This window comes from Schistocerca piceifrons, chromosome 7 (genome assembly GCF_021461385.2).
Source record: "Schistocerca piceifrons isolate TAMUIC-IGC-003096 chromosome 7, iqSchPice1.1, whole genome shotgun sequence".
Lineage (NCBI taxonomy): Eukaryota > Metazoa > Arthropoda > Insecta > Orthoptera > Acrididae > Schistocerca > Schistocerca piceifrons.
In genome coordinates, this window is record NC_060144.1 from 260,510,534 (window position 1) to 260,524,869 (window position 14,336).

Sequence of the window (14,336 nt, forward strand, 5' to 3'; positions counted from 1 at the left end):
ATTTAGACAATATTGTCACGAAATCCTGGTAATATAACTTGCATTGGAGATGTTATGCTCTTAGCAGGAGAAATTTAAATGTGCTTACATCCCCTAAACAATTGTTTGCAGAGATGTAGCACTGTCAAAAATAATAAGTGGTTGAAATCGAGACTTCGCAATCGGTAATACGTATGCATAGTTTCTATATGTATGCGTGTCGAGTTGACAGTGGTGGATGGTTGCAGTCCAAATGCATAACTTGCTAACTGTTCGTCTATAAATTACGCTGCAAGGAGACACACTCTATAGGTAGGAAGAAGGGAAACTCTTACGGTCCAGAATGCTAAGTGCAGTCAGCACACACCAATTAACGAATAAATTGTTAATAGGATAAAAAATCCCGAAATCTACAGTTATGTCTTGATAGAGCATAAACAAAAGTAGCAAAACTTATCTGGTAGGCAATAAGAGCATATCCTTATGGGAAAAATATAAGAGCAGCATCAGAAATCAACCCCGTACAGATGTCAACTCCCTGTTTCAGATCTCTACACAGTAGAATGGAAGGCAAATGAACATATACAACTTTCCAGACTTTGAGTTTCCATCAAGTGCATCGCTACATGAGTCTGCAGTCAAGTTCTCTGATGTGTTGTAGCAGTACATGGAATTGTTTCCAGGCTTCAAGTTTCAAATCTGCACCACTTTTTTACCCTCATCTAGGTATGAAGCGAGTTAAACTATACTTTTCATGATCGCCCTACCCAAAATGCATACATGTAGACCATAGGGGAGGGGAATTCTTAGTTTTATTATTATGCTGAAGCAAAAGTCACGCAAATTTCCTCGTATAACATCAAACAACGTATAGGTATGCCAGCAAGCATAACACCAGTTGTATGACATCGTCAATTTTTGTGCTGTATTGCGATTTTAGGTGCTTCTTGTGTAGCACCATGCATATAGTTGTGTAATTAGGGCTGATCTTTAAGATTAATTATGTAATTTGGACCGATCTTTAATTCAGTTTCCCAACCAAAATAAATAAAACACACTAAAATAACCTTCCTCTCCTGCATCTGGACATTTTTCATGTGTTGGGGGATGCACTTAGGCTTTCTGTGCAAAAGGACCAGGATTTGAGTCCCAGAAAGGGTACTGTCATTTTGAATTTCCCGCAATTTCTGTAGGAGGTGGTGGGGGTGGGACATCGGCACAGCCCTGGGACAAAGAAATTACCACCATTTTTGAAATTCCCATTATTCTTTGAATTTCCCTCCAAAATTCGAATTTCCCACTAAAATTCAAAATTTCCGCCAACAGACGTTAGCCGAATCCATGCCGCATCGTGTTGCGGCACTTCTGCGTACTCGTGGGGGCCCTACACGATATTAGGCAGGTGTACCAATTTCTTTGGCTCTTCAGCGTAAAAAGCTAATGACATCTAGGATGATAAACCGGCAGCTCAAAATGACTATAGGTAAGGCTATGATTAGGCCACTGGATACATATGGAGGTGAAGTATGGGCGCTATCCAGCACTGATGAACAACATCTCAGAATATTTGAACGAAGAATGCTACGGAAAATTTACGAAGGGATTCGAAATACAGACGGGACCTGGAGAGCAAGAACCAATTATGAGTTGGTTCGTCTCATACAGGGAGCTGATATTGTAAGGCTAATTGAAAGATTAGCCTGACTGGGGCACTTGCTTAAGATGCGTTTACACTTGTGCACCTTGCGATTGGTTCAAAAATGGCTCTGAGCACTATGGGACTAACTTCTGAGGTCATCAATCCCCTAGAACTTAGAACTACTTAAACCTAACTAACAGAAGGACATCACACACACCCATGCCTGAGGCAGGATTCGAACCTGCGACAGTATCGGTGGCGCGGTTCCAGACTGTAGCGCCTAGCACCGCCCGGCCACCGCGGCGGCCTTTGCGATTGGTCGCCATTCTACTGTGCTTGGCCAACATGCAAGCAGAATCACGCTTGTCGGTTACATGCATCTTCCTCAACATGTGCGTGCGAATGAGTTCATTCACACCTGTCGGAGAGCATTTAAATGGCAGTGTAGTTGCACTGCATAAAATTTGGTTTCATATCTCACATTTCTTAACAACATAGATCACAAACAAAACAAATTTTCAATACTATTTAATTATTCTTGGATCGCTGAAGACGTAAAAGTTACATTATCTGGTACAGACTGTTAACATACGGACGGACGCAGACAATTTCTCATAGTTTAACTGTCGGGTTGCGACGTATTCGTGACTTGTTTACTTTCATAATAGAAAAAAAGAGCTTTCTGCCAAATATGTCGATCGGAATATTGCACTCTTTTGTAACAGCATTATGGAGACGTGGAAACTCTACTTGAGGAAAGTAATGTAGAGACGCTGGGCAGTTTTGACTTAAAAGGATTTGTCATTGAACTATGAATTACCTTGCAGGTCAATCAATTATATCTGCACATGTAATGGGACGCTTTCAACTGAAATGGCAAACTGAAATTCTTTCAGGCCCACAATGTTTTCTTCAGACGTCACGTTTTATTCAACAGCAGTGAGCTTAAGGAAGTGGACTGTGTTTCTGTCACAATGTGTCCTTTCCATAACGCGAATTGCTTTTTAGATGCGTCTCCATTAAATCGGAAAAAAGTTGTTTTTGCTCATCTTGCGATACCTCACTGTGAGCAGTGTGCAAGTCAGGTCCACTTAGAATGCGAGGTCTGCAGTCCATTCCAGATGTTCTAGTCTCCCTTCCTGCACTTCTTTTTCGTTCATAAATTCAACAATAGTGTGTTTTAAATCAAAAAATCGTTCCAGGCATTCCCCTTGACTTACCTAACGTACTTGGTAGTGATATATAAAGTCTCCATACTCTTCGTTCAATTCCATCGAGAACTGTTGCAGCTGACAGCTTAACAATGTGTGCAACTTAAGAAATTTTGCTGTTCATACCACCAATTTCTTCACGTGCTGCATGTTTGGAAATTTAGCACCAAGTGCTAATTGACGTATTGAACAATGAATCCCTTCTGCCGATCGTTGTAATTTTCTGCTCTTTGATTGTCAACCAAATCTTTAAATTCTTTCTGCACTGTTTTGCAACGTCGTTTCATAAAAAATATGCAGGACCCGTCGCTTATGCGACTGTATAAATATTCAGAATTCTCATCCCTCTTCTGCCATTTACATTCATTTTTAAAGGCTTGTGACGACATATCGGTAGACTGCCCCTTTTTTGTGCAAACATCCACTGAACCTGTGAACGTCCTTCATACCACCAACAAATAGCGAAGTTTAAACAGCGCTGATACCACGATTCTGCCGAACTGAAGAGAGTTGTGCCGACCGAAAAACGCCACACCGAAATACTAAATCGAATGTAGCGCTGTACTGGGTACTTCGAAGAAGGACTGAACAAAGCCGAGACACGTCGAGAGGGACCAACAAGCCCGGCCCGTGAGAAGCATTAGCCGGCCCTGCCCTAAAGCAAACTGCGCCCGACGTACCGTATCACAACCGTTCGGCCAGTTCACGCTTGTAAATGCCAGCCCACTCGACCACGGCCTTCTCGGGCGGTGTTCCCAGGTTCCTTGTTGATATTTCTCTTTCGGGCGACTTCACCGTCCTCTCTACACTCTCGCTAGCTGGTCTCTCACCCGGCGCTTCGCAGTGGCTCTCGTGTCCCGGCGTGACTACCAGAAGAGGCTCCGAGAAGTCGCTCAGCAGCGGTTTATGAATAGCTGCGACTCAGTGACATCCTACGACTGTACAGTTCTTTAATAGAATTGCAAGCACTGTGTAAGCTCCCCACTATATGTTTCTGTATGAAATTCAGTCAAAATTTACCTCCCACTCCATAAAAATTCTACGTATTACCAAACCCATGTACCTACAAAGGAGCACCTGGTCCCCGGCACGAATCCGCCCTGCGGACTTGAGTCGAGGTCCGTTCAGCCGGTCAGTCTGTGAATGGTTTTTTGGTTTTTAGGCGGTTTTCCATCTGCCTCGGCGAATGCGGGCTGGTTCCCCTTATTCCGCCTCAGTTACACTGTGTCGGCGATTGCTGCGCAAACAAGTTCTCCACGTACGCGTACACCACCATTACTCTACCACGCCAACATAGGGGTTACACTCGTCTGGTGTGAGACGTTCCCTGGGGGTCCACCGGGGGCCGAACCGCACAATAACCCTGGGTTCGGTGTGGGGCGGCGGAGGGATGAAGTGGACTGCGGCAGTCGTAATGGGGTTGTGGACCACTGCGGCTGCGGCGGGGACGAAGCCTCTCCGTCGTTTCTAGGTCCCCGGTTAACAGACAATACAATACAATGTACCTACAAACTGTTTTCCAACTTAAATTCGTATGCTAAACTTTAACTAAACAGAACCTAATTTGAACTGAACTGTAACTAGTCTGAGTACAGCTTGTCTTTATATCAAATACGCAACTGAAGTAAACAGTTATCCGGCCCTAATCAAGAAGTCCACATACTTCACGTCTTGACAATATTGTTGCAGATTTCTCGAAGGCACAATATCAAACAGCATGCAGGCAGCGGCAAAGCTAGATTTAAATTTTTAAATAAAATTTCCAAACAATATTCAAACTGTTGCGTACTGTATGGTGCATTGTGGTAGTGCTTAATGATAAACCTTCTTTAAACAGTGGGATGGGGAGTGTAACTATTCCTATGAAATGACAGTCCGAGACAACGGTTTTAGAATGAAGTACGTATTCAAAAAGACAGAGTTAAATTTCGCGTGATCTTCACACATAATACTGGCCTGAACAGTACTATGCTTAAGAAAGTGAACAATAATTTGAAACGCGTACAGAGATAACAGAAAATTTCTATAAAAACCAAACAGCTTAATCAGTTGATATCTTGACGTATGTCTCAGGGAAGTGGTTCAAATGGTTCAAATGGTTCTGAGCACTACAGGACTTAGAGGTCATCAGTCCCCTAGACTTATAACTACTTAAACCTAACTAACCTAAGGACATCACACACATCCATGCCCAAGGCAGGATTCGAACCTGCGACCGTAGCAGCAGCGCGGTTCCGGCTGAAGCGCCCAGGGAAGTGGGGTGGTCTTTCTCTCAGCTCTGAGCAAGTTAACGTTATTCAAAATTTATATTCTTTTCGCATTCCAGTACAAACATCATATTCATCCTTCCTGTCCTTTGCAATAAATCTTTCTTCATCTAGCAGATAGAATCAAAAGCCTACACAGATTACTGAATACCACACTTCAACTAAGAATGTATCAGACTGCGCTGAGGCAAAGACTGCGCGACAACAAGACCCAAGATTGCTTATCAGTAACATAACTTGCTTCCTCTCTGACGTGCACATCGAAAACCTACAAAAATCAAAATGACTTGCCTATCTTACAACTGTTAGAACGACTGGAGCTGCAGATTCATGAAATTTGGTCTTTCACCGGAAGTAACCAAATTCACAACGAAGACAATTGATAGTGATGTTGCAAAAAATATCCTTGATCATAAATGTTTTTGAAATGGATTCATGTACTGTGCCGTTACAGTACCAACACAGGCACTGTCACAATCAATGACATGAAATATTTGTTTCCCAGACTTTCACACGAGGGAGCGTAGCAGAAATGTTCGAAACACAAAATAAATTATAACTGTTTAACAAATTCCACAAAGAAAACTCGGGATGTGGAAGCTCAATTATTGCTACAGGTATTCCATTTATACGCGATACAAATAAAAATAAACTGAAGGTAGAAGAATATATGCGAAACATGACTGCATTTGCGATTTTTAAAACATCTACATATGAAGCTTGTAGAGGTCATTGAAACTTCGACTAAAATTCATTATTGGTGATGAGAATCATACGTGGTGTGAAGAGCTCAGAAACTGGTGCGGGGAAGACGTACGCAATAAGTAATATTCTGTCGACTCTACAAATGGTTTTCCTGTGGATTGTATGGTAAATGAAACTAAATAATACCGAAGACAATGTTGTCATTGCTTTCCGAGCTTGCCGTCCTTACTGGTGTTTTCAGATTACCCGCGTTCTGTGATCATTACTTTCGAAACAATTAGCTTCAAAAAATTTTACAAAGCGAAAATGTGAACCTGTCATTCAGTCTTTGACACATTATCCGTTCAAAATTCCTTCATGCAGATTGAGAGATTGTCGTTCAAACAACACTAAACATAACAAAGGCAGATAATGCAGAAAGTACACTACTAATCGTGATGTGTGTGTTGTCTCGTTTGTCCAGTTGTTGTCCTCGTGTTCTCTGTGTGTGTATGTATTCCGATTATTACTCTCTGAAGTATTTCTATCTTTGTTTCAGCTTACGAGCTATGGTTCAAGCAGATTATATACGAGCTGGATTCTGTCAGAGCGAAATTCAACACAGAAGTAAGTGGCTTATTTGAAACGCAGGATTAATATCCATATACTTGTGACATTGTGGTTGACTTATTTCCGAACGATTTTATTTTAGACACTCAGTCTAGAAAATACGTGCATTCGAAACACCTTTGTTTTCTGAATAATTGTGAAATTGACGTGTCTACACATGCGACTAACACTTGCAAAAGAACTGTGAATTTTTTTCCAGCAACTATCGTGCTTAGAATTACAACTTTAATTCTACTACTACTACGCAAAATGACGAAAAACAAAGTTGAAGAAGGGGGTTCTTTTACTGGAAATAATTTGCTTGTGATTTCAGCACCAAAAAGAACCACAAAGAGTAATTCAATAGTACGACACTTTCTGATGGCAACTGTACTCTTCGTTCCGAAATAGACTCTTAATGATGTTTTACGTTGTCATTCGCAACTAATTTCAGGACGCCGATATTGGAGGCTGTTTTGTAGCATTTTAGCAATGGAAAAAATGGAAATGAGTGTTTGGCGTCATTGGCCGGGAGGCCCCTTACAGCGCAGATCCGGCCGCTTAGGTGCAGGTCTTATTGCATTCGACGCCAGATTGGGCGACCTGCACGCCGCATGGGGATGAAATGATAATGAAGACAACACAACACCTACTCCCTGCTCGGATAAAAGCCCAGACCCAGCCGGGGATCGAACCCGGGCACCTTAGGACGGCAGTCCGTCACGCTGACCATTCAGCTTTTTTTTTTTTTTTTTAGATGCAGTAATCTTTATTGAACAAACTAACAGTACATATATATACACAATGCAACAGTTCTTCAAGGTACAATTTAAACATACACAAATGATTATTAGTTCTAACAAAAATATTAGAAAAACATTAAACACAACAAAATATTTTTTGTCTTTTTTTGTCCATGCATGAGAACGTGGATAAAGGTGTTGCATCATGTGACGGGTAGGCATGGCACATCCCAACTTTGAGGGGGGTCATGGAAGACGCTGCGGAGATAACCAGTATAAGTTTGTCGGTAAGATGGTTTTCGGGTGAGGGTGCTATGCGTGGTCACAACTTTGTACCAGAAGTGGAGGACTGTATGCGGACCACTCTGAAAGAGGTATTCTAAAGCCTGTCCTAATGGTTCAAATGGTTCAAATGGTTCTGAGCACTATGGGACTTAACATCTATGGTCATCAGTCCCCCAGAACTTAGAACTACTTAAACCTAACTAACCTAAGGACATCACACAACACCCAGTCATCACGAGGCAGAGAAAACGCCTGACCCCGCCGGGAATCGAACCCGGGAACCCGGGCGTGGGAAGCGAGAGCGCTCCCGCACGACCACGCAAGGGTTGGGCAGCATAAACAAACGATAATAGTCTTTTGTACGGGGAGGACGGGTGACTGGAAGATTGGCCCGAACGTAGCTGAGTTCTATGAAACAATTGGCGACATGGTACAATAATGAAGAAATAGGTGCCACATTGATCGGTGGATCTAGAGAAGCTGGTCGGAGGATATCTAAGAGACTGCGAGTTAAGGACGGGACCGCTATCGGGGCGGACATTTTAATAATACGATAGCATTTAGTAAGGTTACTACAGATAACGAATGCGAAACAGTTTGGGTGAAGTGTTAAAAGTGCATCAAACATCGTCATCGGATGCTATTATAGTCCCCGCTTAAGGAGCGGTAGTGGCGGAAAATTCGAAAGGAAACTTGGAGAAGCTTTAGCGTAAATTTCCTTGTCAGGTTATAATACTGAAGGAAATTTCTCTCGAGTTATTAAGGCAGGAAGTGGAGTGTAGCAATCATGTGAAACTGTTCTAAATGCCGTACCCAAAAAATTTCTTAAGCAGCTTATCAGCGAATTGACTAGTGAAAGTAAGATTTTACATCTCCTCGTTATCAACAGGCTCGAACTTTTCGACTGAGTGTATTTCATGGAGTCAGTGATCACAAGGCCGTTACATCATAACTCAATACGACTGTATATAGGGATGTAAATAATTGTAGGAAGATATACCTGCTTATCGAGAGCGACAAGAGCAAATCATTGAATGTCAACATGAAATATCCTGTTGCAAGATCGAAAACATCGATAGACATACTTCAAGAGCATTCTATAGTACGCCTTAAACATATATGCGCCGAGCAAAAGTTGTGAGGGACGAAAAGACACGCTGTGATTCGATAGCCATTTTACAAAGTTCCTGCGAAAGCAAAGAGAACTTCACTGTAGATTTAAATGTGGCCAAAGCCTCACAGAAAAACAAAACCTGAGCGAAGCAAAAATCAGGCACAAGCAAAGCCACGCGTGAAGCGTTCAACGAATTCGAGAGAAAACTTCTGACGACTTGATAAAAATCCTAAGAAATTTTTCTCTTACATTAAATTAGTAAACTGATCGAATCTGTCTGTCCAGACATTCTGTGACGACACAGGCATCGAAACGAAGGCTGACGGAGAGAATGTCAAAGTCGTGCTTCGCTGAGGAAGATCGTACTGTGGTTCCTCCTTTAAATCGGCGCACTAACTTGAGAATGACAGATATCGAAGTAAGTGATCGTGGGATGCAAAAGCAACAAACTGCACAACACAGGAAAGGTACTAGACCTGACGATGTACCCGATTCTGCTAAGAGTACGCGAAAGAACTTCCTCCTCTTCTACCAGCTGTGTACCGTAGATCGCTGGAGGAGCGAATCGTTCCTGGTGATGGGAATAAAGCATACGTCATTCCCATTTTCAAGCAGGGTCGTCGAAGAGATGCACGAAACTGTATTTCTGGTGTCGGTCCGTTTTTGGAACATGTTTTATGCCTGCGTGCTACGACTTTTGCGGAGACAGAAAATGGAGTCAGCATGGGTTCCGAAAATAACGGTCGTGTGAGACCCTGCTCGATCTTTTCGTCCACACGACCCAGAGATCAGTAGATACCTGCGCACCAGTTGATGACGTGTTCCTTGACTTCCAGAAGATGTTCGATACAATTCCGCACTGCTGCCTAATGAACAAAATTCGAGAACATCAGACTAGCTGTGAAGACGGAGTGAAGAGTTTCTAGGAAACAGAACACAATATGTCATTCTCAACGGAGATAAATCTTCATTCCTAAAAGTAACTTCCAGCGTACCCCAAAGGAATGTTATAGGACAAGTACTTTTCGCAATACAGCAGTATTAAATAACCCATTGAGTTCCACGAGGCTTTTCTCGGGTGACGTTGTTATACACAGAGAAGTTGCAACGCTAGTAACGAAATACACGAAGACCTGCAGAGGAGCGGAACTTTTTGCTGGGATCAGCGGTTGACCCTCAACAAAAATAAATGTAACTTATTGTGCATAAATAGCAGAATGACGCATTACTGTACGATCACACGATTTCAGAACAATCACTGGAATCAGACACCTCCACAAAATATATACATGTATGGGTAAGGAGTGATTTAAAGTGGAACGACCGCATAAAATTAATCATAGATAAGGAAGATGCTAGACTTTTTATCTTTGGAAGGATTCTCAGGAGGTGTAGTTCATCCACAAAGGAGATAGCTTGCAAAAACCTTCGTTCGACCTATTCTTGAATATTGTTCGTCAGTCTGGGATCCGGACGAGATAGGACTGATAGAGACTACAGAGAACATTCAAAGTAGAAAGGCGCGTTTCATTACAGATCTATTTAGTAAGTGCGTCGTCACGGAGATTCTCACCCAACTCCGGTGGCAAACGCTGAATCAAGGCGTGGTTTACTATTATATTCCCGAGACCGTAGTTCCTGGAAGAGTCATCAGATAAACAGAAATGACAAAAGTCATGGGATACCTCAATAATATCGTGTCGGATTTCCTCCTCCCGGCGTAGTGCAGCAACTCGGCGTGGCATGGTCTCAACATGTCTTTTGAAGTCCCCTGCAGAAATATTGAGTCATGCTGCCTCTACAGCCGTACGAAATTGCAAAAGTGTTGCCGCTGCAGGACATTGTGCGTGAACTGACCCCTCGATTATGTCCCATAAATGTTCGATGGAATTCTTGTCGACCGATCTCGGTGGCCAAATGATTCGTTCGAATTGTCCAGAATGTTCTTCAAACCAACTGCGAACAATTGTGGCCAGGTGATTTAACATCGTTGTTTGGGAACACGTCGCCCATGAATGGCTGAAGATTGTCTCCAGGTAACACAGTACAGCTCTTTCCAGTCAGTGATCGGTTCAGTTGGACCAGAGGACCCAGTCCCATGTAAACACAACCCACGCCATTATGGATCCATCACCAGCTTGCACAATGCCTTTTGGACAATTTCTGTCCATGGCTTCGTGGAGTCTGCGCCGTACTCGAATCCTACACTAATGGCCATTAAAATTGCTACTACACGAAGATGACGCGAAATTTAACCGACAGGAAGAAGATGCAGTCATATGCAAATGATTAGCATTTCAGAGCATTCACACAACGTCCTGACATGAGGAACGTTTCCAACCGATTTCTCATACACAAACAGCAGTTGACCGGCGTTGCCTGGTGAAAGGTTGTTGTGATGCCTCGTGTAAGGAGGAGAAATATGTACCATCACGTTTCCGACTTTGATAAAGGTCGGATTGTATCCTATCGCGATTGCGGTTTATCGTATCGCGACATTGCTGCTCGCGTTGGTCGAGATCCAATGACTGTTAGCAGAATATGGAATCGGTGGGTTGACGAGGGTAATACGGAACGCCGTGCTGGATCCCAACTGCCTCGTATCACTAGCAGTCGAGAGGACAGGCATCTTATCCGCATGGCTGTAACGGATCGTGCAGCCACGTCTCGATCCCTGAGTCAACAGAGGGGGACGTTTGCAAGACAACAACCATCTGCACGAACAGTTCGTCGACTTTTGCAGCAGCATGGACTATCAGCTCGGAGACCGTAGCTGCGGTTACCATTGACGCTGCATCACAGACAGGGGCGCCTGCGATGGTGTACTCAACGACGAAACTGGGTGCACGAATGGCAAAACGTCATTTTTTCGGATGAATCCAGGTTCTGTTTACAGCATCATGATGGTCGCATACGTGTTTGGCGATATCGCGGTGAACGCACATTGGAAGCGTGTATTCGTCATCACCATACTGGCTTATTACCTGACGTGATGTTATGGGGTGCCATTGGTTACACGTCTCGGTCACCTCTTGTTCGCATTGACGGCGCTTTGAACAGTGAACGCTACATTTCAGATGTGTTACGACCCGTGGCTCTACCCTTCATTCGATCCCTGCGAAACCCTACATTTCAGGAGGATAATGCACGACCGCATGTTGCAGGTCCTGTATGGGCCTTTCTGGATACGGAAAATGTTCGACTGCTGCCCTGGCCAGCACATTCTCCAGATCTCTCACCAATTGAAAACGTCTGGTCAATGGTGGCCGAGCAACTGGCTCGTCACTTGATTCATGACCTGTGGTATCGTGTTGAAGCTGCATGGGCAGCTGTACCTGTACACGCCATCCAAGCTCTGTTTGACTCAATGGCCAGGCGTATCAAGGCCGTTATTACGGCCAGAGGTGGTTGTTCTGGGTACTGATTTATCAGGATCTATGCACCCAAATTGCGTGAAAATGTAATCACATGTCAGTTTTAGTATAATATATTTGTCCAATGAATACCCATTTATCACCTGCATTTCTTCTTGGCGTAGCAATTTTAATGGCCAGTAGTGTATCATCAGCTCTTACCAATGAAAATCGGAACTCATCAGACTAGGCCACGGTTTTCCAGTCGTGTGGGGTCCAACTGATACGGTCACGAGTCCACGAGAGGCTCTGGAGGCGATGTCGTGCTGTTAGCAAAAGCACTCGCGTCGGTCATCTGCTGGCACAGCCTATTGACGCCAAATTTCACAGCACTGTCCTGACGGTTGTGTTCGTCGTTCTGCGCTTATTTCATGTTGTGTTGCTTGTTCGTTGTCACTTACAACTCTATGCAAACACCGCTTCTCTGGGTCATTAAGTGAAGGTCGTCGGTCACTGCGTTGTTCGTGGTCAGAAGTACCGCCTGAAATTTGGTATTCTTGGCACACTCTTGACACTATGGATCTCGGAATACTGAATTCCTTAACGATTTCTGAACTAGTATGTTCTGTGCGTCTAGCTCCAACTACCATTCCGCATTCAGAGTCTAGTAATTCTAGTCGAGCGGCCATAATCACGTGGGACACTTTTTACATGATACACTGCAGTACAATTGACAGCTCCGCCAATACACTGCTCTTTTATACCTTTCGTATGCGATATTACTGCCCTCTGTATATTTTCATATCGCTAACCCATGACTTTTGTCATGTTAGTGTTTATTGCATCTTCCCACGAGTATCTCGCGAAAAGAACATGAATGTAAAATCAGAGACAACCGAGCTCCCACGGATGCCTGCCAACAATCGCTCTTCCCGCGAAACTTTCGCGACTGGAATACGAAAGGCGGAAGTAGCAGTGGTACGTAAACTACCATTCACCACCCACTGTAAGGTGGCTTGCGAAGTGTAGATAATTGTGTCCGTGATTTCTTTTGCGTGGACTACATGCCCAGATTTTCTTAGAGATAAATATTCTTATGCACCACGGACCTTGGCAAGGTGGTGTTGCTTGCGCATGTCCAAGATACGTGCTGCCATACCGTACGTGCAACGACTTCGAAAGAGTATTGGTGGAAAGGTCAGACAAACATCTAGTTTCTCAAAAGAGGCAACTGCCTTTTCAGTTATTGCAGGGTCAATAATCTGGATGATTCACTGATCTGGTCTAGTATGGCATCCCAATGCTGGTACTGCGAACTGCTGAAAGCAAGGGAAATTACAGCCATTATTTTTACTTTTTCCGGCGGGGCGGGTGGGGGGGGGGGAGGGGGGAGGCATGCAGCTTTACTGTATGGTTAAATTATGTGGGCACTTTCTTGGATAAAATGTTGTGTTGGTAAAAGAGTCGTCATCCCCCCCCCCCCCCCCCCCCGGATCTCCAGGAACTTGTCAAGAGCATGTCTTCATCAAGATGAATAATAATTCTATGGGTCAGAGGTGGAATGTTAGGTCGCTTAATCTGGTAGGTAGATTAGAGAATTTAAAAAGCGTATTGGATGTGCTGAAGTTGGATAGAGTTGGAAGTAGTGAAGTGAGGTGCCAGGAAGAACTGTACTTCTGGTCAGGTGACTACAGGATTATAAATATAAAATAAAAGATGGGTAATGCATGATTAGGCCCTACAATGAACCAGAAAATAGGCACGCGATAAGCTACTATGGGCAGTATATCGAAGACAAACATATAGCTCATTTAGACACGAAGTCAACACCCACCACAGTAGTACTAGTTTATATGCCACCTAGCTCCACAGTGGTGAGGAGATTCAAAGAATGTTGTTGTTCTTGTTGTTGTTGTTGTGGCCTTCAGTCCTGAGATTGATTTGATGCAGCTCTCCATGCTACTTTATCCTGTGCAAGGTTCTTCATCTCCCAGTACCTATTGCAACCTACATCCTTCTGAATCTGCTTAGTGTATTCATCTCTTGGTCTCGTTCTACGATTTTTACCCTCCACGCTGCCCTCCAATACTAAATTGGTGATCCCTTGATGCCTCAGAACATATCCTACCAACCGATACCTTCTTCTAGTCAAAGAATGTATATGAGATGTATATGAGATAAAAGAATGTGTATGAGATGAAATAAATTATTCAGATAGTTAAGGGAGATGAAAACTCAATCGTGATGGGGAACTGGAATTCGATAGCAGGAACAAAAAGAGAAGAGAAAGTAGTACGAGAACATCGACTGGGGAAAAGGAATGAAATTGGAAGTCACCTGGTAGAATTTTGCGCAGAGTATAATATAATAATCGCTAATACTTGGTTTGAAAATCAAGAAGGAAAGTTGTATGCATGGATAATACCTGTAGACACTGAAAAGTTTCAAATAG

General features: G+C 43.4%; 1 protein-coding gene across 1 annotated transcript in view; it reads left to right on the forward strand.

Annotated features, from left to right (window-relative positions):
- The window catches only part of LOC124804754 (tryptophan 2,3-dioxygenase), a 406,660-nt gene that overhangs the window by 193,564 nt on the left and 198,760 nt on the right, over nucleotides 1-14,336 (forward strand). Inside the window, exon 3 of the mRNA XM_047265061.1 lies at nucleotides 6,340-6,407. Coding sequence (XP_047121017.1) covers nucleotides 6,340-6,407 — 68 coding nt within the window. The remainder of the gene's footprint in view (nucleotides 1-6,339; nucleotides 6,408-14,336) is intronic.